Source organism: Haemorhous mexicanus, chromosome 8 (genome assembly GCF_027477595.1).
Source record: "Haemorhous mexicanus isolate bHaeMex1 chromosome 8, bHaeMex1.pri, whole genome shotgun sequence".
NCBI classification, from domain to species: domain Eukaryota; kingdom Metazoa; phylum Chordata; class Aves; order Passeriformes; family Fringillidae; genus Haemorhous; species Haemorhous mexicanus.
This window is the reverse complement of record NC_082348.1, coordinates 19,098,947-19,124,892: the sequence shown is the minus strand read 5'-3', so window position 1 is coordinate 19,124,892 and position 25,946 is coordinate 19,098,947. Positions and strand designations below refer to the sequence as shown.

General features: G+C 38.4%; 2 protein-coding genes across 4 annotated transcripts; one reads left to right on the top strand and one right to left on the bottom strand.

Moving 5' to 3' along the window:
* Window positions 1-106: 106 nt before the first annotated feature.
* Window positions 107-25,834, bottom strand: G6PC2 (glucose-6-phosphatase catalytic subunit 2). 3 transcript variants are annotated; one of them, XM_059853043.1, is made up of 7 exons: window positions 23,583-25,834; window positions 22,675-22,807; window positions 10,094-10,167; window positions 9,641-9,750; window positions 6,472-6,583; window positions 5,520-5,635; window positions 107-4,323 (listed from the first exon to the last, which is right to left on the bottom strand). In XM_059853043.1, exons 3-7 carry the CDS (start codon window positions 10,141-10,143, stop codon window positions 3,812-3,814), a joined length of 900 nt encoding a protein of 299 aa, XP_059709026.1. In that variant the 5' UTR covers window positions 10,144-10,167; window positions 22,675-22,807; window positions 23,583-25,834; the 3' UTR covers window positions 107-3,811. The 3 variants fall into 3 exon arrangements, 2 of the variants coding, with proteins under 2 accessions (XP_059709026.1, XP_059709025.1); XR_009487338.1 differs by lacking the exons at window positions 22,675-22,807; window positions 23,583-25,834 and adding an exon at window positions 4,605-4,801 and having other exon boundaries at window positions 4,184-4,323; window positions 10,094-10,373; XM_059853042.1 differs by lacking the exons at window positions 22,675-22,807; window positions 23,583-25,834 and having other exon boundaries at window positions 10,094-10,373.
* SPC25 (SPC25 component of NDC80 kinetochore complex) lies at window positions 15,557-19,000 on the top strand. Its single transcript, XM_059853044.1, has 7 exons — window positions 15,557-15,639; window positions 15,899-16,067; window positions 16,156-16,221; window positions 16,995-17,141; window positions 17,282-17,386; window positions 17,693-17,791; window positions 18,749-19,000. Exons 2-7 carry the CDS (start codon window positions 15,914-15,916, stop codon window positions 18,871-18,873), a joined length of 696 nt encoding a protein of 231 aa, XP_059709027.1. The 5' UTR covers window positions 15,557-15,639; window positions 15,899-15,913; the 3' UTR covers window positions 18,874-19,000.
* Window positions 25,835-25,946: the final 112 nt, after the last annotated feature.

Sequence of the window (25,946 nt, the reverse complement as noted above, 5' to 3'; positions counted from 1 at the left end):
TGCAGACATATGTATATTATATTTAATTAATATTATTATTTAAGGACACAGAAAAAGAATGACTCTTCATTAAAAATTACAATGACTATGTAAACTTATTTCATAATTCTTTTTCCTAAAGGGCAATACCTTTGTGACCCAAATTAAACCAATAAATTGTATTTTTTTACAGGCTCTTGTGCTCTAGCATTTCTTCTCTTACCCTTCAGCTAAGGACATGAGTATGTGGCATCAGCCAGCAAGTATCATGTCTTTGACAAGGGTTTGCTGTTCAGGATGGAGCTGCTGAGAAGGCCAACTCCTGCCTGCACAGGAGCAGGCTGTCTCCCTGCAGGAGCACAGGACCCAGCCCAAGCTGGGTGATTGTGCTGCTGCTCTTCAGTGTAACATTATCGTCTTTCCAGGCAGCTGGGAAACAGAGACCTAAATTTTGGGAAGGGTGCTACTCCAACAGAATGCACTCACTGTGTATTGGATGCCTTGATGGAATGCTCAGTGCAGAGCTGGACTGGTCTTGCTGCTGTAGCTGCCTCACCAGTAAAATATCCCAGCCCTGGGTCTTGGTGACAATATTCCCAAACCATTCCAAAGTCATTTGCTTACACCTTTCAAGCCAGACCTGACTTATTAGTCTTGACAGTAGATGGTGTCATTTGGTGTCTCCTGCTGTATGCTTCTCTGCATGGTCCATGGCAGCTGCATTTTCAAACACCCTATTCCTCTAGGCAGATATAACCATGATACTGTTTTGGGATAGCACCTGAGTAACTGGTCTGCAAATACAGCTCCTGCTCCAACTAGACTCCTCTGGGTAGAAGCGTGTCTGGGCCCAGAGTCCCTCCACCAGGAAGGCTAAACAGGGAATGAGAAGGATAAAAAGAAATAGCTGCATAGTAGCATGAGTGTTGTGAAGTGAATGTAATGACAACTTGTCAGCTAGTTTGTATGAGAAGCAAGGGACAGCTTCACTTCATATAACTCCTGCCTCATGAGAATCTTTCTGCAGAGAGGTGGAAGTACTTCTGGAATAGCATTTTCCCAATGCTACTATGGGCTTCTCTAAGTCAGGAATTATTTGACATCTCTAAGTCAAGAATAAAAGGTTAAATTTCTCCTAGGATCCTACTAGTGGGAGCAAGGGGATCAGTCCTACACTTTCCACTCACTTTATTACATAAGAAAACCTTAATTCAAAAGGTTTGTGGCCCATACTAAGCTGAGTTGCTAGCGCTTCCTGCAAGAGTATATGTGCTGTATCTGTTCCAAATATTAATAATTCAAAGGCTGCAAAGGCCTGGTGAAATTACAGCTTAAATGTTTAACAATTTGAGCTCTTAGTAAGGTCACACAGTCTATTAAAATAAGGCCTGGACTGTAATTTTTGACTCAAATAAATTTACTGAAGCCTGAGTAAGGGACATGCAGGTTTATTTCACTGCAACAACTACATGCCTGGCCCTGATTTTCAATTCTAATTCTATCAAAATATCACGATCATCTTGACACTTTTCTATTCCACCACTCTGGAAAAGGCTAACTCTGTTGGAAGATTTGAGAGCTCTCTTTGGAGATTCTTCAAGCTCTTATACAAATCTCCATAACACAACACGCTCAGCTGCTCAGAAAGTGTCCTATAGGCATTGCATTATCTGAAGTTACTAGCAAAATTACAATAAATTTATTAATTTGATATTATTCAAAGTAATATCACCATTCTTTGATTTAGTAATGTTTTAACAGTTGAAGAAGAATTAAGAAGTGGTTCAGACAGTAAGATGTTCAATGTCCTTTTCCCTGAAGCACTGAAATTACAGAATGAACTAACAGGACACTCCAAGAAAGTGAATGAGAGCCCACATCTTCCTACATGTCTTTACAGAGCTTAGAAGAATACTGCAGAATGCCAGCTGTCACTCTATTACAAGAGAAGCACCAAGATTCTTTGTCAGTGTTGGGAAACAGAGACTCTCACTCTCATTTCTCTCATTAGAAACCTAGAAATGTGATCTCTACCCATAACCCCAGCTTCAAATAGCCACTAAATGCAAATACTACTGTGAGCACCTTGGACAGCTGTGCATGAATAATCTCCTACTGCTGGCTAGGAGGAGCCAGGAACACAACAACAACTCAATCAGCCTGCTACTGCTCTGCAATGCCTCTTTAGGTCATCTCACATGGCAGGGAATAACAAAGTACACAGCAACTTGAACACAGCTGAAATCTTTCTCATAGCTATCTTTGTTCCTCATTGTGTCTCATCCCATGAACCTAGTGATTTTGCTTAAGGAGTCACAATTATAGAAAAGAGTGGTTTCAGGTTAGCTGCTGTGGGAAAAAGTTTGAGAACCATTAGAGAAGATATCAGGAGATACATGAAGCAGAATACTTATCAGACTTAAAAGCAGATGATTAATTTTTTAAAGTCATGGTAGTCTTAATGGGCTCTTAATTAAGGAGGTCTGTTTCAGATTTGCTTCTGTAATTTGTATCTTGTTCATTCCCAAAGGCCAACACCAAACTATTCACCTTGTTTACCCAATTAAATAAGATTCTTTCAATTACCTCTTATCTAATTGGAAGCCTAGAAGCAATATCATGTTTACATCTTCTAAGCCTTATTGCTTTCAGATCATATATATGCAGGCCTCATTACTCCTATTGTAGCCCAGCATAGGCTATATAACATATAGACAGAAAGAGAGAGAGTTTTATGGGATGGTATCAGCAAAATACTACTTAAAGATTGTGCACTGAAAGGAAATATACAATAGATGAAAAATAATGAATAAAATGGGAAGTACCCCTTTAGAAAATCCATTTTATATAGCAAACATATATTCAACATATTAGTTACTGGTGTGCTTAGTTAAACAAAGACTAGAAACTTGAAGTGACAGTGTGCAACCACGTTTTCATGATTTACACAACTACTAACAGTGATTCAGGCTTGTGACTGTTGATCTGAGAAAATGAGCAGTGAATTATCTTTGCAATACAGCAGCATGAACAATATTCTTGAGATCATATACTGAGATAATTTCATTACTGACAACTTTTTTCATTTGTTGTTCTGTGTAGATGTACAGAAACCAAATATTTTTTACACCATATTAAAGCATTTTTCCTATTGAAGGTGTGATCTGTATCATTCATGATTCATGTGACCACTTTCAGAAAGTAAAAATGACAAAAACCACACAGTAATGCAAAAATATATTTTACAGAGTCCAGTGGAAATAAACATTTTTTTTTTCTCATCTGACTTAATCAGAAGCTGGTTTGCTCAGGAAGCTCAATAAATTAAATCTAAAGCCTTGTTTATAACTATGCTGGCCTTTTTCACAGTGCCTGGGTAGAGCCGTACAGTAGGTGGTGTGATACTGTCCCACCATTATGTAGCAGTATAACATACAGTATCTATTTATAAAAAATGAAATATTGAGTATCACTATGTACAACTGATGCTTGAAGCATTATCTAGCTAGAGATGGACAGAACCAAAAGACCACCATATAGCTAAATAAAGATGGTGGGTTATACTTTAAAACTTCATTATGACCCAGAGTATTGGTCCATTTCTAACCATACTGCAGTGTGCTTGCAATATTTCTAGGAATAAAATCAGCAACTAATATATTTCTCAGCTGCTTGAGTGTACTGATTTTGGTTGTACTGGTTACTTACCAGGAGTACATCAAAGATGCAGTGGCATCCCCTTAGTTTAAATGAATTAGCAAAACTGCCTTTGCAGAGGGTTCTCAAACAGTTCACATCCATCCCCATCTTGCTAACCATTTTGAAACTTTACCTAATTAAGTTTCTTTTCAGTTGTCCTCATTAACGAGTGGACACAGTACGGAACCAAGGCAACCACAGTCAGAGGCATAGCTGCGCTCTTACAAAAGGAGAGAATGTAGAACAAATACTCAGTATGAGTAGGTATCTTTACAAAATTATACAGCTGCAGGGTAGCTAAAGAAGCAGCTATACACAATATGCGGAAACTTATCTTGCAGCTATTTTTACCTTTGCAGCTTGTGATGAACATTTCAGAATTAATTCCAAGACCTAAACCAAAGAGTGCACCTAAATTCCTCACCAGTCCAGCAAATGGAGTTGTGTCAATGTTTATCCAGTCTGGGTTGGCACACCACTTCTTGGCCTTTGGAACGGACCATAGCAAGTCAATATCAAGAAGCTTGAGGGATAGATAAAAGCCAAGGGCAAAGATGAAAAGAAACAAGTTTGTCTTGATGTACATTCTCAAGCTTGCTGTCTGAATAGCAGGGGTATGCTCAAATGCTTCTGCCACAAGAATGCCTGTGGATTAGAAACTCAGTGTTACAGGAAACACACTTGTACTTTGAAGAAGCGTTTTCTACAGTATCCCTATAGAATTTGACTTTTAAAGACAGAAGAAAATGTCTATATATTAAATATCTACATGTGTGTCTATATATATATATTTATATATTTATACATACACATATACACACACAATTTACCACTTTTGCAGTACATTACAAAATCTTTCATCCCACTCAAAACTGCCACTTTGGAAGAAAAAAACAAACCAAGCATGGTTTTGATATGAGGCATACCTTAAGGCCTGACTGCATCTCCCAGATGACAACCTATCAAATATTAGATGTAAACTGGAACATTCCTTTTCCAAAAGAGTCCCTCACTCAAAGACTGGCTCCAGCAATGCAGAATTCAACACCAGTTCCCACACAGGCTTTGAGTGTTGAAGGAAAAGACACAGAACACACTTATCTTCTCTTGTACTCATTTTATCCTGGTTGTGAAGAGGGAAAGCTGTTAGCCAGGGCTGCCCAGGCTGCACTGCTTTCATGAAAGAGAACATGAGCAGGAAGCCCCTGCTCAATGCACTGGTCACCCTCCTTAAAATCAGACAGACACCAGAGATACTGCTTATAGTTTGGACTCCTTGAATACCAATTTATAACACGCTTAAGTAACTCTGAAAAATGTACTTTAGCATCTTAAATCACCCAGGGGAGTTTGTCCTGCTATTTACATCTTTTTTTTTCCATTTTGCCCCAGGTCTCTGTGTTTGTCCACATTGCACACATGCTATTTTGTACCTGGACACCATTTGAAGTGACCCAAATAACTTCCTCCTGAGAGGAAAGGTCAGAACCATGTAGGAGCAACTTCCTCTCTGATCTCTTCCACAGTTAAAGATCAGATGCAGCCAGTACAAAGCAGTCACAGCTAGTCTGGGGCAGTGTGGACACAATACAGCCAGCATCAACTGGCAGGTGGACAAGGGTTCACTCCCTTCACTGTGAATTACATAGGCAGCAGGTATATTCTACCTCACAAATTTTACCTTTGGACTATTATCAAATCCCTGATTTTCCAGAGAGTGGAGAGCACCACCAGGGCTGCAAGAGGAGTCCAACTACTAAAAATCTCTTGTCTTCTCTCATATTTAAAAAAAAAAAAAATTGCATATAGGTTAAAGAGAAAAGAAAAAATATCAGCATTACCAGCAAATACTCCAAGAACAACTTGATGAGGGAAATGTGTTGCTATGAATACTCTTGAGATGCACACACTGATCTGGATAATCCAAAAAATGCTCCAGAGGAATGACCACGTTAGTCTAAGAGGGAAAAGGAAGATGCTTAAAAATTAAAACAAGATATTTCATTTACTTGTTTACCCCAAGACCCATCATGTAAGGCTCATGGTTTTACCAGCACAGGTTTACTAAGTAGAGTAGTTTAGAATCAGATGATTAAAAACTTGAAGTCAGTACTCAAACAGTATCAAGACTGGTTACAGGAACAGATCTCAGAAGTTTCAGGTCCAAGACACCTCTGTGGTTCAAGTGATGAAAGTCATCAATGGCAGATTAAATTAGGACTAATACGTCAAACATCATGAAGTCACAACTATATGCAAAACTCAATTACTTCATGACAAAATTCACACAATGTGAAAACAACCTTGCAGCCTTAGAAAGAACAGCCACCAAAGCAATTGCAGGACTTTCCCATAGAGCTGAGGAACACATTACAGAGATTTTTGTCAAAATTATGTGCACTTGCTTTAAAATGGGTGAAGGATAACCATCAAAGCAGTAAATTTATGTACCAACCAAAAAAAATCCAATACATAGTGACAATTATAGAATTAAAAATTTCCAGCATTGAAGAAATTTAGGACTGATTCGGAGATATTGTATGCAATGTCTGTAAGTTGAATGTCTGTAATTGTATGCAATTTCTGTAAATAAATACCAGACTATACAAAAAGATAAATCCTCTTAATATGCTTTTTCTTCAGCTGAAGTAGATCATAATAAAGGGCTGTTGGCTTTTTTCACAAAATAGACCAAACTGTGAATATTTGTTTAAATTAAGTCCACTAAAAACGTAGCATATATTTAAAGAAATATCTGAATATAATAAGTTGGAATCATGGAAAGACACTGACCTGTGAAGGGTAACAGCTGATTTATCTTTCCATCTAACTGTGTAGCTAAGTGCTGCTGTGACCATTACATACCAAACACAGGATGATCCCATAGCATGTCCAGATGGACTTCCTAGTAAAAACAAAAAGGAAATATTCAACTCAAGAATGAAGACTGTGACATCTGTCATACAGAAAATGTCTACTAGTACTCAGGCACCTAATAATTTAGAAGGGAAATGGCTAACAAAGGCTGAAAGAATGTGAACTGCTTCTAAAAAGGTAATTTTTGCCATATGAATTTTTCAGAAAGTTCATCTTTAGGAAATCCATAACACTTGTCTGAAATAAAAAAGGTAATAGCTTACTCACTTTATTTTGGTGTGAATTGGAATCTTGATAGGAAAACATATTATTTTCCCATTACTTGTATTTAAAAATTTTAAAAAGCACCTAGGGCTGTCTTAGAGCTGTAGCATGGAATGTAGAAATTATGTATGAGGATCACATAAAAAAAGTTTGAATGAGCCTCCCCATAATTAACAAGAGCAACAGAAATTTAGCTCTTTGTAACCTTCTAAATGAAAGGACCAGTATAACTTTAGATAGCACTTCCAAACTGCTTTTTATCTGCTTCTGCAATTACCATGGTCTTAACAATTGTGAGCTGTGTCTCATTAGCAATATTACAATGCAGGTAATTAACATTTTGAGTAGTTTAGTAATAATTTTAGAAATGCATCCGAAACACAGAAAAAAAGTGTCTTTATGCTTTACTTTGATTAATTTTATAAATTTTAGGGTGCCGTAAAATATCAACCAGATTAAAAGCAGATTGTCAATGAAACTGGCACATGATATGATGCTCTAATTGCTGCACCCACAGGTACAGCACACAGTAGTCTACCTACAGCAATCTATAACAGGGAACACTCTCTCATATAGAGAACAACACTGATTTCTTTTTAGTCCAGGTTATAATAATATATGTCTGATTTGTTTTAATTTAAAAAGTAAAATTTCAATTTTACTGGAAGCAATATGAAACCACAGAGAAGTTCCTACAACTGTGAAAATCACCATAAAACAAGGTATGATGACATGATGCAAGGGAAGTGATTCCTAAAATTACTGTGTCACTTCCTTTCTCATTTTCACCAGATGTACATTCAACAAATCAAAACAATGAAAGAAAAAATTAGATCATTGGAATCTGTAAATATGCGACCTTTACATCTTGGCTTTCTGTGGAGACAAAAGAGAAGGGACAGGGTTATTTCACTATCAGAAGAAATAATTTTGGTTCAAGAATGTATTATGAGCCAGCACTATCTAGTAGTGTGTAGAGTAAAAGAATATTTCAGTGAAGTAGCAAAGCAGAAATGTCTAGACAGGACAAGCAATGATTTCTGACTCCCTGCATTCATTTTTGCTATTCTGCTTGGCAGTACATTTAGAGTCACTCTACCAGCTCTTTTGTTAATTTCCTATCAGATGTGCACTCCTAAAACTCACAAAGGAACAAATGTCACTGATGAGGAAACAGTAACGTTGTATGTCAGCAATGGAAAAGCTTCTCTTTGTTGTCATATAGGAAAATGTCATCTAGGAATAATATTTCATAGGTTATTTGCAAATTACCTACTCAAAACAGCATAAATTCCACCTCAAGGTTTGTATTCTTAAAGGTTTACAAATATTAGAAAACAAATGGCTGCTTGGTTTTAGTTCAGTTAATTCCAGAAATACAGACCAAATTCACGTCCTAAACTGTTTGCCATGTAGTCATATGAACAGTTGCCTCAGTTTTCCCTTTTGCTGAGACATGGAGTCTGGGGTTCAGGCTATATTACTCCTAGCAGTATTTGGAGCTGCTTTTCTCATGTCTGTGGCTGCTCCTCTAATCTTTTAATAAAAATTGCTATTTTAAAAGTGTGTGAAGTACCATGTAAGCTCATTCAATGATTGTGTGCATGTAACACCGGCACTGACTGTGCCTCCTGTTGCTAACGAGAAACAGGTCAGCGACAGTCTTAATGGTCCAGCGTAAGTCTAGAGGTGGGAAAAAATGTGGTCATTATAGGTGCAAAGAAGGAATCAATATGACAGCTGTACCCATTGGACAGAAATAGGAATGACCTTTCAGAAAGACAGTAACAAGAAGAAATGCCTTCTGGTTCAATGAATCAAAATGAAACACACTGACTGTCTCCTGAGCCAGGGCTCGGATCTACAGAGCACTGAAGGGGCTCAGTTCTGAAGGCTTTTGAGAAGATCTGAAGGCTTCAATACTTTGCGTTAGGTCACAAATGAAGTAACTTGAAAGAGACTGCAGACAGAAAGACCAGGCATCATTAAACCCTGCCTCATACAAGGGCTTAAGCTTCGTGTTCACAATTACAATGGGATGTAATGCAGGGTGCTGTTAACAAAATACAGCTATGCAAACTGCTTAAAAGCTTTCAGTGGCATTGACAAGATGCAAAGCACATCATTTCCACAGTCAGTATCTTCTTTCACAACAAATTAAACTAAATTCAGCTAGCTCAATGCAAGTTCACCTTATTGCACATATTAGGGTTGCACAAGTTCATTTAGTTTCATCAGTATTGCATTTGATTTCCACAGTAAAGATAATGAGACATAATAAGTGAAAATATATTGAATAGGAACGTTTCAAAAAATAATTTTTCCCCATATATTTGTACACATACTCCTACACACACATTCAGTGGCAGTGTCTGGTTCTGATTCTTTTCCACTTGTGATACATTATGATTGCTGAGACTATTATTTACACTGAACCATATATTTAGTTTGAATATTTGTTGCAACAGCAAACAAGCCCTCAAACTCAACAGCCCTGGGCTCTGTCTTGGAACACATTAAACAATGTATTTCACAAGTTTTATGAAAATTTCTCTCCAATATGCCAGTTCATTCTAGTAGTAGTTATTTTTAAAGCAAGTCATGCTCCTCTGCATCTTTTAAAGGCAATGAAGGAAATACTCTTGTCATACAGCAAATACCTATTGCATTTCTTCCTTTTCCTCTACTTATTTTTGTGTGCTATTTTATACATGAGCTCTGAGATTTCTGTATCATATAAGACCTCCCTAAGTTCTATTCTCCCCTCCTTGAAGCCACTATCCCTATCAAATCTACTGAGGAAATCTGCAACATTTCTTACCTGGTCCAGTTTCACATGTTATAGGAAACTGTTCAAGGCATGGGCTTGACTGATTAGGATAAATCATTGTTTCTTGCACCCACCAGTAAGGGCGATGGCCAAATAAAATCCTGACCCCCCCCAAAAAAAGAAAAAAAGAAAAAAAGAAAGAAAAGACAAGAAATTAAATTAAAATATTTATAAGAAGGCCTCAGCAAAGCATGATAAAAAATCTTACAAAGAATATGAAGAGCTATATTTGCAAAGCTATTCTATAATAGTTCTACAGGTTCTTCTCATCTTATTACAATATTATTTCAAATATATCTTAAATATCTTCATTGTGAATTCCTATTTTATAATTACCAGGGAAAATCTACTAGTACATTATTCACAGAAAGTTTTCTAAACTTGAGGTAGATATAGTAATTATTATTAAAAATACCAAATTTTAAAACAAATGCAACTTCTTACCATTTAAATATGAGGTTGAACCAGTCACCAATGACAGCCACCCATATCATTTTAGTACCAACCACTTGGTTGAGCTGAAACCAAAGAGGAAAATAAATTGAAAATATATTCCGAGGATCACCAACATGTGACATAAAATTAAGGAAATCCTGGTAAGCCCTGTAGTCCCTTTGTAAATGCTGAATGATAAGCACTCCATTGCTGTGAAGGAGATCCATTTTAATGGATTAAACTATACTTGAAATAAAGTTCCTTTAATCTTAAAGTTTCTAGTGACAGAGAATGAGAATCATGGAGGGGAGCTATTAAAAAGTGAGAGAAGGTGATTGACGTTGCCTTTATATTATATTGGCGTGGTGTACCCAGCCATTCCTGAAACACGTGGCTCCAAATCTCTGGGAAAGCACATGAGTCTGCTAGCACTGGAAAGCTTTTTTGTTTGCAAATTTTAATTGTAGGAAGCTAAATGAAGCACATGTTAGTACATGCTGAGCAGCAGCAAATTGTGAGGAAAGTTTTGTGGAAACAAAATGTGTGACTCCTGCAATCCTTTGTAGGAACAGCTGGAACATGTTTGCTTAAACTTTTTCACAGTTCATTTCTCAGCAGGATGGACATCTTACTAATGTGTGTACTTCATTAAGTGTTGCCTGTACAAAGGATAGAAAGAATACACAAATTACTGATCTTCACAGGACTGTCACTGAAGCTGTACATTTCACTTTGAAACAGAACTTGGCTGCAACTAATACTTCGCACAACACATTTTTTCAGTCAGGGAAAATGCAACCAGCATCCATATATCAACCATGCTGTCGAGCTCTAGATTTATTTTTAAAGCAACAATATTCTTAAAATACTGTAAAACAATTGTTTCCTTCCTACAAGAGGCCGGTTAATCCAGGGCCCAATGCAGATGATGCTCAGTCTCTGAGTCATATTTCAGTATCACCATTCTTGGGCATTGCCTACATGATGCCAGTCCTACGCCCCTCTGCCAGGAGGAGCTGCAGCCCCCCCTTCTTGCTGCCCAGCCTGACAGAATGAGACCTGCTGTACAAACCACAGCAAGGTTGGGAACAGATAATCAGCATTATCCCTGAACTACTCCTAAGTGAAGCACAGCAGTTCTCCAGAGCCAACAGCCAAGAGCAAACAGATTCTGTCACACAGCAGGAGTTTAAAAGACTACAGCAGACAATACATTAGCATATCAGATTTATCAATACTAGTACTAATAACTGTAGCGTAGAATATTATGCTCATTTGAAGTGGCTTCCTGAAAAGAACTTTTTCTACAAGATATTAAATGGATACTAAAAGCCTGATGATATCAACTTCTGATATGATCAGAGGAAAACTTCAAGCTCTTTATCAGGCTCTAATATTCTGATGTATTCATATCTTATATCAAATTATTATCTGTGCATCTAAAACAGTGTGAGTCAGAAGACAAAAGCAGATCTATATATGGACTGCACACTTCCCTAATACTCTTTCCATGCACTTCAAGCTAAATTGCACAAGCTGTGGAGACAAAGATATGAACCACTTAACTGTTTTTGCTGAAGAGGGGCTTAATGGCTTAAGAGGGCTTCATGATGTGTGGTCAGGGAAGTCACATGGAAACATTAATTAGATTCAACAAATAAGGCATGACAATTAAATGGACCTAGGAGATTTCTCTTCCTGACACAATCTCACATTTACTTTAACTACTCCCATTTACTTTAGCTAATAATAGTCTGGTTTCAGAAATTTTTTAGCAGATATAAATCCTATATGTTTACTGCTACCAGTTGCATTAAGCCATATAGAAAACCTTTAGGTTAAAAGTTTCAATGCACTGCTTCTGAATAACTACAATATTTTTCTATGTACAGGTCGAATTATTCACTTTAGTTGAAAATATTTGAGGATGTTTGTTTCTAGCTAAGTTGTATACCATTACTGTTTTCCAGAATGTGCAGCAAGGCAACTGTCAGAGAAATGAATGGATTGAATTAATTTTCTCTTTCCCAGTACTTCCCCAAGACCATATTTGTTCAGAAATCTCTCTCTAAAAACTCTTTGTACCTTTCTGCTAAAGAAAACATTCCTTTACTACATTTTTTTACTGCAAAAGTACCTTGCCTTTAAAGACAAGTAAAACTTACTATAACAATAAAAAAAAATCACTCTTTTAGACATGTCTGGGTTTAGTATGCAGAAAATCTGAGGTCTTCCTCTGTTTTCCAATCTAGTTTAGCAAGAACAGCTAGCTTCAAACGTGAGTGCAAATGCCAAGTCAGTTGGCAGCTGAATAACAGACATCTTACTTCTAGTACTTGGTTGAAAGAACAACAATTTTAATGAGGTTAGGTTTAAATAACTATTTTTCTATTAGGAAAAAATATTTTGCAGTACATAAGTTTCCATCAAATACAATTTAATGTCCTTAGGAGAGTCTACCAAGTAATAAAATAGGTCATTTTACAGTCCCTCTTAAATGGCACCACCATTAGTCAGTGGTATCCGAAAAATTGCCTCTGACACAGGATGTGCACAAGCATTGCAGTAACTTTTTGCATGTTTGCTTTATTTATAAATTCAAACCCAGCCACCCACATTATCTATGCACTAGAACAGCGATGCATCTGCTCAGGTAGAACTCTTCTTCAGACAGAACCCATCAGGCACACTTTGGCTCTCCAGAAACTTTGTAAATTTAAATGTTTGAAGACACATCTTGGCAATGTTTCAGTAAATGAACCTCTTTTAGTATAAATGCTACAGACCTCTTGATATTAACTTTCAGGATTTTGCTGCTGATTCTTATGCTTAAATAGAGAAGGATAAGCACCTTAGACATAATAAAGACTAACAGCAAGAGAAAAGGCTTTCATTTCCTCCTGCATTCTTTTTGAGTCTTTCAGAAGCTCCTACATCCTCACCTTAGAAATACCAGAGGAGTCATGTTTATAAAGGATGTTTAAAACATCTCAACAAATCCACAAGATACAAAAGAGACACCATGGAAGTTTTGGAACAGGTAAGTGTGTTTCTGTGGGAGAGGCAGCTCTCACTGTGCCTGGAATCAGCCATGATCCTGCTCCATCCAAGAGGAAATCAATAACTGACATGCTAGTAATCTCTCATCCTGCCTGTCATGTTACACAAGCAATAAAAGTCTGAGACACTAAAAACCTTCCAAGCTGTAGTAACCAACAAAATGGTGAAACATGACTTGAAATACTATATTTAATAACTTGTTTGACAAGGGAGAAACACTTCCTCAATAGACTTCCCTCACTCCTCTATGCAAAGCACTGCAAAAAGCTTCTGTAATCCCCCCAGTGCTTCAAACTCACCCACAATAAAACTATTTATTTGCTGTATTTTAGTATGGTGAATAGCAGAGAAACCTATACAAAATGGTCAGAATGTGAAGGCAATTGAAGCTTTCTCTTGTTTTGATACTGGACAGCCAAGGTTTGGCCTAGACATAAATTAGTTCTTAACTCAAAGCAAAAACCTTTCAAATGCTATCTGTTCATATATTTTTTAATTTATTGATAATTTCTTCATTTACTGTGTTTTCCAAGACACACAAAACCACAGACTTCATTTATAGATGTGTGTATATATATATATATATATATACACACATACACACACACACACACAAAATGTAAAAGCAAGAGTCATGCTGATGATCCACTGAAGGGAGGATAAAGTGTTTACAGCTGCCTTGCACCTTCATATTAGAGCAAATATTACATAACAGCCAACAGATGCTTTTAAGTAAATGTTTGCAAGGCATGGAAAAACCACCAAAGCAAACATTTTTTGAAACACTGTTAATGGAGGCCTATGTAATGGGCCTAACTTTCTGGCACATTATGCTTAGTTAATTGAACAATAACATGAATTTCCACACCAGTATTTCCATTGACACTGGACCAACTACAAGGATTAACAAGCAATTTGCAAAATTCACTAGCAGACATGGTATACAACAGCTGACAGGTATTTTCTCAGGTGTGAATGTTTTCCAGGCGGAACACTGAAAAGATACACCTTGATTTTTGAATTAGGAAGAGAAGAATTTTTCAAGAAGTTTGTGTTCTCTCTCATTTTTTACTTTCTTTCATATCCCATGCTCTCAAGCATTCCTCATTGGATCCAGGCTTTTTTAGGGTTGGGCTGACCAATAGAGGTTTAGCACTAGTTAACATAACCCAGTCTCCTTCTCTTTATTCTACCACCTTAATCTGATCTTTCCTAGTTAGTACAGTCATTACTCTTTGCTCTTAACTATGCAGGCATAAGAAGCCAACAAAACTAATCTGTGCATTATAACAATAACCAGACCTCCCAGACCTTAATATCTGTTTGCATTAGTAATGTAAATTAGTAATGTAATCGTATTTCATTGTGTTTATAAGTGCAACAGTATAAATTATATAAACAGTGCATGGAATACAATTCTGGCATGCCTATGAAAAAGTCACATGTAAGGAATTTTACTTATTTTAAGTATGAAGAACTACCTTTTAGAAATAAGAAGCAACCTAGAGAGGATAAAATTCTTTCAAGTTCCATGAACTGCAGGCAAAAATGGAACTGAACCCATTATGGCAACTATCTCCAACCCAGTTTTTCAATTGCCTTTCCAGTAAGATTCCTGTCTTACTGTCATTCTCTAATCCCTGAAACTAGCCTGCTCTAATTCTTAAAACTAGCCCTAGGCCAAAAATAGCCCAGGGAGTCAGAAATCTGCCACAAGTAGCCGAGTCAATTTATTACTGCCAGCGCGTCAATTCTGTGCTCCTTTAGAATGTCCTCCTAAGCTGCAGTACTCTCCAACCCTGAGCTAGGCTTTTCAGCTGCCTCTTAACCCAGCGCTGAACTGCCCAGGACGGACTTTCTGTTACCAATAAAATACAGCAGCAGATTTTTGTTGTCACTTTGACAGACGTTTATGGCAAATGTTTTACTGGGTACAGGCAGGGCTACTGTGTGGTGGCTTTGCCCGCACCAAAAAGGACTGCAATTACCCCTGCAGGTCATTCTCCTGAAAGAACGACCTTAGAGGAGAATGACCTGCAGGGGTAATTGAGAGAACTCAAGCCGGGAGAATTAAAAGGCTCTTGGGAAACTCACAAAATTTAAGACCGGTTACCGCAAGCGTGTTCCATGAGTAAACCAGACACTGGGAACAAGCTGTAGCTTCAGAAGAGCGTGAATGAGCCGCGCTGTTTGCTCAGCACGGAACAGGCGGTTTTCCCCACCGGCACGGCAAGCAGCAGACTCTGACACCGCATCCCAACAAGCAATCCCGAGGGGAAGGGCTGGCACTCCCGGCTGCCGCCCCCTCAGGGCACCGCCCCGCCCGGCCCGCCCCACCATGGCGGCCGCGCCCCTCACGCCGGCCACGCCTCGCGCTCGTTACCGCAGCAACGGCCCGGCGGGCCCGGGGCGGGGCTCAGCCAATCAGCAGCGCGCTTGCTGCGGGGCGGGCGGGAGCGGCCGTTGGCGGCGGGAAGCGGCGCGGCTCGGACGCGGTGGGTGCGGGCCGGGGCCGGGGCCGGCGGGCGGTGAGGGGGCGGCGGGGCACCCTCCCCTGGCGCGGGAGCCGAGCGCTGGGAGAGTTTCGAGGGAAACGCGGCTCCCAGTGAGCCGATGGTGACAACAAAAAGAACTTGCGCGAAGAGTTTTGAACGACGAGGCGGGGCGGTAAAAGCAGCCCTGAGCGTTTGTGCTGTGGGTCACACCTGCTGCCATTGCCCCCCGTGCCCTGACGCGGCGTCTGTTCCCGCACAGGTCTGGTGCAGCGCTATGGGTAATGCGCCGGCGGAAGATGAAGTTGCACTCTTTGAAAGAGATATGAAAGAGTTTTGGATCCAGTTTAAAATCAGTTATGGCACTGAACAGAACAACCAGACTTCAGCGTTGAGAGATTTGTGCAAGGAGACTTTAGAAGCTCTTTCAGGTACAAAGGCTCTATGCTCCTCTTAACTCTGCTTTTTGCAAGATGTCATCAAACTTGTTCAGATAACAGAAGTAACTTTCCCTTACAGAGAAATGGTCCAAGAAGCTGAAAGAAGAGGACGTGATGATTGACAAAATTCACGAGTATAACAATGGTACAGTTATTTATTCCGTCCAACCTTTATAAAACTAACTTAATATAGCTGAACAGTATGTTTAATTTCACATTTGAGAAGGTAAGTAATAACATCAGAATGAAGACAGAATTAAACCCAAACATAATGGGTTGATTACAATATAAATTTACAATGTAAATTTCAAGTCAAAAGCAATTTGTTAAAAAACTTCCTTGATGATGCAAAAATATAAGTTTTCTGCATAGAGCATAAGAATTTAAAACAATAGTGTCAGAATTTTTTTACTGCAGTAGGAAAAGTAAATTAAATTGCTTAGTAAAGCTAATTATTGTGAAGTTTTTTTATGTCTTTTCCATATTAGTAAGAGAATACTGTCAGCTCATCAGTCTAGGGTTAACTTGGCTGAATTTTGTAAACTTCAGAATATCAGGTAAAATGATTGCAACTCTCATATCAGTCAGTGTTTCCATTCTTGGCTTTCTTTCATTACCTGTGGGCAGGAGCCACCATCTTCATGCTTTGAAGATGTATATAGTGCTGGCACCAGAAACAAATTTCATCTCTATAAGGTATCAGAGCAGCTCCCTACTTTGTAGCTTCTCTTAGGAATAACTTTCACTTTAAGCTTCCATTTGATGCTCTTGGTATAGCTAAGCTGACTTCTCTCTGCAGCCGTGGTAGCATGCATTCCACTGTGTTTTATTAATATAAATAATTTCAAACTAAAGTTTTAAATAGCAGGGACTTACTTAATCAACTGTACATGTTCATATTTTCTTGCCTTCTTTCAGAGATTCTCCAGCAGAGCAAATACATAGCAGAAAAGGAAGAGCAGTTGACAGAAATAAAATCAAAGCTAAATCAAGAACAAGAGCAGCAGAAAAACTTGACTGACAGCATCCAAGAGCTTAAAAAAGAGTTGATGAAGAAAATGGAAAGTAAGTAAAAGGGTAATAAGTAAATTTTCTTAATTGAAGGAGGGGTTGTTTTTAACACTTGCTCTTTGTGGCTTTTCTGCTGTTCTAGATGTTTTTTTATGTTTTGCCTTTGATACTTACGATGGACTTTTAAATTCTAGTAAAATCTTCTAAAAATAAAGCTGCCAAGGAGAAAGTGGAACAAGTGAGCAAGATTAAAGCATTGTTTAAAGAGCATCTTGCACTGGAGATGCGTAGAATTCCAGGTAGGTTTCTGTAGCTTCCATAGTTTCTGTGTGCACTGATACAATGTGGTTCATGTTGGATTGTGCAGTGAAGAGCACACAGCTTACACACTTGATCAGTTGGATTAGCCCAGACACTACATTTTCCCCTCAAATGGCAAAATATGCTAAAATGCATTTGTCTTGCAAAGAGGCCAGGGTTGCTTAATTTGCCAGTGTTCTAAGAATATTAATGGAAACTAATTTTGTATTGTGATTTTAAATCATCATTGTGACTCTGCAGCAGAGGTTAATGGTGTTAATTACTTCTGTTTGTATTTATTTTAGATGAGCAATTACAGTTTATATTCAGGCACATTGACCACAAAGATCCTGATAAGCCATACGTGTGTACCCTTTCCATAAATGAACAAGGGGACTATGAAGGTATGTGAATTTTGAGTACTTAAATAAAGAGGACTGAATCTGACACCTCTATTTGAAAAAAGGAGAGGAGTAAAGTGCAGGTTAATTGTAATCTTTTATCTTCCAATTGCCAAATGAAATATCTTGCAGTGGTGATATTGTTTCTTTAATTATGTTTGTCTTGTTACCTTACATGAAAATACCACTGCTTATATTCACTGCCCTCCATTTGTGGAGATGCTGTTTACTTTGTATCAAGCAAAGCAAGAGAAGGCCCATATACAGAGATGAGGATGCTTCATTTGTAGTTTGTTTCTGCTACAGTTGCTGCCTGTCTGTGCTGACAGGCGTATTTCAACTTGTTCCAGAAGCCTAGAGGCAGAAAAAGGGTGACATAGGTGAAAGAATAAAACTTGAAATCCATCATTCCCCTTTTGTAAGGGCACAGCCTTTTGGATCTCAAAGCTGGTTTGGCTATATGGATCTTACTTCATTTATGGAATTTGAGTGCTGGATAGCTTCCAGACAGATGCTGCTGGGGCTCTGCCATGCCTCTAGGTGTGAACTGAACAGATTCTGGTGTTACTAATTTCTGGTTTTACTAATTCAGATTTAAACTGTTGAGGTTAAAAGTCTGTCATATGCTGGGCTACATCAGTTTACAATCTGCTTGCCTGCAGAGCAACAAAATGGTTTAGGAATATGTTTCAGTTTTTGAGTAGGCTGTAGATTCCTGGGAATTGCTGTAACAACTCAGGCAGGAGCACAGCACTGAGTGGGAGGTCAGTAAATCAAAAAACCTGTTCTTTGAGGCTTTCTCTTTGCTGAAAGAAAATTAGGCTTCTCAAAAATAATACAGGTGGAAGTGAAAACATAAAAAGATAAACTACACTAGTATTTTGTAGGTGCAGGGAAACACTGGTATGGATTCATTCTTTTAATAGTAGTCTAATCTTTTGCAAATTTGTGTCATTTTAGTGACTTCCTGTACTCCTCCTCTGGACTGTATTGCAGAGCTACAGCTTAAACTGAGAGAAACTAACAATTTTTCTGCATTTGTTGCCAACATCAGAAAAGCTTTCACTGCTTTATCATATAAATAGTCTGCATGAAACTGGTTTGTACCTCTCTTTCTGTATGTAGAGCACTCTTACTCCCTTCCTGTTGGTGAAATGGTGTATTTATCCATGTCTGACTCCTAATTTCTAAATAAAGATAATGAAAGCAGTATTTTCATCTGCTGTTATCTGGACACATTTTGGATCATTCTTCAGACATTAGTATCACCAACTACTGCCTTAACTGAATGTCTCTGGACATGTAAGTTTTGATCCATTACATGCATTAATGATGCAATGGTTTGTATTTAGCTGCCCCAGGGAGATAATCAAAATAAAGTACCTCCTGTAGTTCATGTATCTTTTCCAAAAGCATTGATGTCTCTTTCAAGTTTCTGTGTAGTTAAAATAGGCCTGAAACCTATTTTAAAAAAAAAGTGTGCTGAAGCTTAGCACTTATTTCAGTTACTTGTGTCATAGGTCATTGTCTTGATTTTTACCCTGACTTGTACTCTACAGTGTTAGCATTTCTATTCATGCATCTAAATCATCTTCTAGGAGCACAACTTAACAAAAAAAGTAAAAGAGAGAATCTTCCATTTCTTCTTCCCTATAGGGCATAATTTGCTGTTTTCTAAGTAGTGCATCGTTTTCCTTGGTGTGCCCTATTGATTTTTTTCTTGTGTTCAGCCAGTTATACACAAAGAACAGTAAGAAAGGTAAAGGTGCCAACTGATTACAGTGCAATTTTGGAACAGAATAGCAGCAGAGAATTACTAAGCATTACTATAATGACATCTCAAATAAAACAAATCCTCGGTTTCTGCTTTGTGTCCTCTCTTAGGACAAACCTTGTGTCCTGTCTGAGAATTCTGTAACTGGCAATGGTCCAAAGAGGCAAGGGATGGGAGCCTGACTTCAGGGGTCTCACTGTTCATTAGTGGATTTGCTTCCTTTTCAATCAGATTAACAGGATTTAAGTTGAAGGTATTTCTTTCAACTAATTGCTTTTACCACTCAGAGAATGCTGTAGGCATTTTTATGGATATCAGTAGACTAGCCAGGAGTTTAAAAATATGTATTGAGCCAGCAGTGCACTTCCCACTTGTGTCATCTCTCCGAGGCATTATGGCTGCCATTGGCATCTCTTCCTTGTACAGAAGCCCTTCCCTTCCCTTCCCTGGGTGAAAGCCTGTCCCTTCCAGCTTCTCACTAATGGCATTGCCCTCACATCCAGAATGACTATTCATTTTGAAGCATACCCTTGCCCTACTTCACCTGTCTGTGCCAAGCACGTCTGAGCTGCTCTGAAAGGAAACTTCAGCATGCTCAACCAAATAGTTTACAGCTGTAGTATAAAAGCAAAAAGATAGGCAGAACACAGCCTCCTCATTTCCATGATTTCAAATGGAGCTGTTTAATCATGAAGGGTGTACTGATTGCTCAGACACCCTCTGTAACATATGTGATTTGATCATGTTCACAGGAGAAAGAACTGAAATGCCTTGAGTAATGAAAACAGATGTTCAAACTTAGAGCCATTTTCTTTTCTTGTTAATCCCAGGTATAAGTAGTTGGTGACAAAATGAATTTGTCAAGATTGCTATGCACAGAACATAAAATATGTGACAACTACTTTATTGGAATATACATTCTTAGAAATTATTTGCTAGAGAATATGATGTGCCTGGTTGTAAATGTCCTGTGCATAAGCCTAAAGCAAGAAGTTTGGAATATTTATTGTGTGTAATAAAACCTTTACAATTCCTTTTGGAGCTAGAATAATGGGCCTACTTATATTTGCCAGAGCAAATCAGAGAGAGATCTTACTTCCACTACAAGAGAGCCAGGTACTCCAAAAGTGGATTAAAGTCAGGAAAGTGTACACAATAGATGTGCTTCTTTACTTATTCTAAAATATGAGTAAAACTGGCCTGTGACTTCCACAAAACAGCCTCATTCTAGTGGAAGATCTGTCTTGACATTTTAAAACCTTTATTTAAAATGTGCATTTAGTGCTTATAGAATACCACACACCTGGATCTGTGATAATTTGGAATTTTCTATTTTCTATTTGTTATGAAGCTTCACAATACAGTGAGATCAAATAATATAGTAAAACAACTAGGATAACACAATAAACTGACCCAACAGGTGCAGCTATTGGGAAGCAGGTGTGCTGGATAGCACACAAATACAGACTGAAATGTCCCAAAGAGCAGATGGGAAAGCTCTTGAGCTCAAAAGCAATATGCAGCTTAGGGGCTGACACACAATCAGCTAATTGGAGCTGGTGCTCCATTTATTAGCAGGGTCTTAAGGCAGACATAGATTTTAATGAAGGTCAGTAAAGGCTTTTTTAATAAATCAGTTTGCCCAATGCTGAACATTGCTTTCCCTTTCAAAGTGCTGATCCATACTTAGCTACCAAGGGTGAAGTCTGAAATGCATGGGCCATGAAGTAATGCTGACCATACAGTAAACTGCTGATGTACTGGTGCTCAGCACCTCATCAAATTTATCTCATTTTGTAAAAATCTGCGGGAAAAGTGTTGAATTTATGAGATACTGGAAATACACAATGAATTTAAAGACTGCTGGGAAGACAAAGTAACATTAAATGTTAATAGCATATGTATTAAATGTATTTAATCACTATTGTTTGTATGCTAGATGGAGGTCAGATTTGAAAATAAATCAAATTACTGTGAGAGTCCTGGCTAACAGAACAGTTTTTTTGCACACCTATTCAAACAAGAGAGGAGGTGGTTACTTTTGGATGTTGTTAGGTGTATTTTGAAAAGCAAACAAAGAAGTACTGGCTATACTTGTGAAAATAAAGACATGGAAGTATGCTGTGCTTGTGCCATACTGTCTTCTCTACTGTGTCAATAAACTGAATTTATTCAGTACCTTGAAATTGTCTAAATTAGTTTTGTCGTTGTAATACCGTAACATTGCTGTGAACTCACTTGTGATTTATAACTTTTTAAAAGTCTTGTGGAACTTGACATAACAAAGATATGTATGCATAAATCAGTCCCACAGGCACAGTAAGAGTATGTATTTCAACTGGGTGAATAAGCTATACTAAATGATTGTGGTATTAGTCTTACCTTTTTGAAAGCAATAGTTGCAATTCAGTTATACGAGATGTTACTGCTAAAACAGGATTGTATGCCTGAAGGGTTGGGAGGAATGGCTCTGACTGCCAGACAGTGACACTCCATTCTTTTTATCCATATTATCCCTAATTACTCTGACAGCTCTACACACAGAGAACCCTTTAGAGTCTTGTGCCTATAAATAAGTTGTTGCAGCAGAAGCAAAGGCAATGAAGTCTGATTTCCTACAGATCTGTGGGTTTGTCCTTGAACAGTGCCATTCTCTTCACTGTGATATTCAGCTCTTCTTTACAGTCTAAGGATCAGAGCCATAGAACCACTCCTGAGCTATGCCCGTTTGGTTCCTGCTTTACTGCTGCAAAAGCTGTAGGACACCAGTTGCATCCTGCCTACTCTTTGTCCAGTGTATTGATCTGTGGTTCTCCTCTGTACCTCACTGCTGACTTTAAGTACATTATAAGGACAGGGATAACTGCCACACAATCTTTTCAAATTTGGACAAATTGAGCAACACATTTAAAAGTTGTTGGGGAGACTGACAGAAGCTAAAAATAGTGTTTAGTCATGCAAGCTTGTGGTGGTTTTTCATATGAGGTTTTTATAGATATATATATAAGTAGTTATGCACTGAAATGATTAACTGAAATACAATTAGCTTTAGTGTGATTTTCCTCCTCTTCAGTCACAGCTTGTTGAACAATGCAAATTGCTACTGACTCACCTGTTTTGTGACTGATGGATAACTCTCTATGTGGAAACATGCTCTTTGACTGACTTCACTAGCTACTGGATCATGGGCTCAGTTCTTCATTATCCATTATCTTCTACACCACAGCTTCAGCTGGAATAACTGGCTGGGCAGAGAAACAGGTCTGTTAGAACACCAGCTATGTATCACTATTTTGATGTAGAAGCATGCCACACTTCATACTGATGACAATTGCAATTACCATAAAGGAATCCAGGCTTTTAAGAGAAGACCGCATACATTAACCTTTCAGCTAAGTGAGGAATAGGTCAAAGTGATAGTGGGTGGTTTACTAGCTAAGTTACAGCACAATACATTAATGTAAATGCTTACCTCACAGGCAAACAATACTTATCTTCCCATGCAAAGCTAATGAGACAATTTTGCTTTTTAACTCAATGTATGACACAACCTCATAATGAAAAGACAATGCAGCAAATTGATAATTTTATTTCTTTAGTATTGCATCAGCATGACTTACTGGCCTGTATTTTCCTACACTTGGTGCAAAGGTGGATAAGCAAGCCATCTGATAATCATGTTTCTAAAGGAAAGAGGAAAATCCTCTTCTGGCATGAAATTCTCAATGCTGTCAACTGCAGCTCTGCAGCAATTACCCATCATTTTGGGCTCCAGCCTTCTCTAAGGTTAGTCCACAATTCTGACCGTCTGCTTGGGATTGTAGTACACTAGGGATCACCTTTACTGAATGTTGTGCTAATGGCATCCCATTAAATAAAAATATGAAATCCACAATCGATGTGAATGCAATTTACTCGAGAAAAATGGTTTACTGTTCCCAACTGCTCCTGCTGTTTCCCTTTGCTGTTAGTAATCCATTCTTCTCCCAGATAATACAGTTAGCAGTCTATAATAGTTACCTGTCAAATCTTATAGGAGTTCTTCTATGCAAAACAGCTGTGTTTGTGTTGTATTCTTGGACAAATTGCAAGAGAGGTGCAGACCATCACAGCTTAACTATACATAATCTCAGTGGTTCACATGCTCCTTAACAAAAAGCCTTAGAAAAAAAATGAGATTCAGTTAGTAGGAAATTGGTATTAAAGTGGAACTGTTGTTAAAAAAAAATCATGTGAAAAGGCTGCTTCTAGACTGGACAGCAGACCTGGCTGTTATTTACATCCACCCAGTCCAAGTGGTGCCAAAACTTGGGTCATCACTTCCTCAACATTGCTGAAGGACCAAATGTTAGACCTGTAAGTGAGCTAGACTATTCACATGCAAGTCCTTTTCTGGAACTGAAATATGATTAGACAGTCCCATAAAGTAACAGTTCTGGGCAGTGATCTCACTTGGGAGATACTTCCATGAGAAACCACATATAAAACTGGGAACCAGGAACACCTAAATGCTTTGGATGAATTAAGTTTAATTTAAGCCTAAGCAAGGGACTAAACAGAAGTAACTATGAAATAGCAAGCCCTTCTGGTAGGAAGCAGCTCTTTCAAAGATACCTTAGGAGACCAACAGTAACTATGATTACCATGACTGTGAATTAAAAGGTGAGGTTATCTTCATAATAGGCTCAGAAATAGGACATAAAATTGCTAGTTAGGTTAATGTGAGAAAGCTGACGCAAGTTTAATTAAGGAAGGATCACATTTCATCTTTGAATTTCAGGACTTTTTTTGTGAGGGGAGATTGCAAAAAGTTGTTGTAAATATGCAAGAAATATGGCAGTTGTACAGGGACTTTGCTTGGTTGTTCTGGAAAATTGAAAAATAACCTGCACAGTATTTTCTAGGGAGAGTGCCTTAACACTTTGAAGTGTTAAAAAGTATAAAAAACCCCACCCACTATGGTGTTTTTCACATGTCTATAAGAGAGCATTAATTTAGGAATGTAAATATATGTTGCCAGCCAGTAGCTCAAAAGAGTACATTACCTTTTCACCTGATCAGTGAACTACAGCAGTAACATTACAAGGAGGTCATGCTGCTCTTAAAAAACCCACAATACTCAACTTCTAATACTTACTTTTATATTGCACATTCCAGTGACTAAAAGCTAACAGTTCTGTGTCACATGTAAACAATTACCTTTCAAAGCCAGAACCTCAGGAACGTATCAGTGTTGCACACAACTCTGCATTTAAGAAACCCCTCTACAAGAATCATCACTGGTTTGGCAGACTCAGGGCTGGAGAAGCTGGGCATAAAACACAAGCTGATATCCTGTTTTGTGAAACCCACTTAAGAAGGGTACTGACTGACAAGAGTAGACAGTGTAAAATCTGTCCAGGGGCAGGACTAGCTGCAGCAGAATGGATCACCAAAAACCCCAGTACAACTTAGGGAAACAAGAACCCTCCATCCACACTAGCAGAGCTGGGACTGCCCTCCACATAAGCTCCCAGCCTCTGTGCATCACAGCATGATGAGCTACTGACTCATGCAGAAATTTGCTCATCTGGCACAGATACACATTTGGATTCCCTTCACTCACCTTCTAAATCTACAGGAATTAGATGTCACTGCCTTCTAACTCTCCTGAAGCAGCAGACCTCCTGCTGTCCTCTGAGAGCCACTGTTTCCTGTACAAAGGGTCCTTTACAGACTTAGAGCCAGAACATAAAGGTCTTGCTCTGCATCACCTTATCCTGGGCTGCGTTCTGCACACACTGCCTCTCCCTTGTGCTACATAAGTTGAGGAGCATATGTGGCATAGGGAGCAAAAGACATTAGACATACCACTGGACAATATTCCACATGAGTAAATCTCTTCATAAATATCTTCAATAAAGATGAACTGAAATGCTACATTAAATGTAACACAAGAGTCTCTATATATAATCACAGAGCTGTATTAACAGCTACAATTGCTAAAGATCTACAGTTCTTTAACACAATGCATATCCCATTTGTAAAAAGGCTTACTTCTCTTCCAGTGGCAAAACTTCAACAGATGTGTGAAGATCCCTATATGACTGACTTGTGTTATGAGCACTGTTGCCTAAATTTCCTGCTGAAGTTACCAGAATTTTTTCAGGCATCCCATTTCAAAATACTTCCTCATCATCTTTTAATGTTGCACCAGAGCCTGCCTGATAATGGTGTTTTGTAGGCTTTTCTTTGGTGAGCTGCTGCTTTTCCTTAGGAGAGCCACTCCTAAGAGTGGCTCTCTTCTCTCATTTCCACAAGAGGCTAGTAGGTGGTGCTTTGCTGAGGGACAGTTTCTCCTAAGAGAAAACATCTGAATGTGTATTTCTAAAGAAACTCTACTCA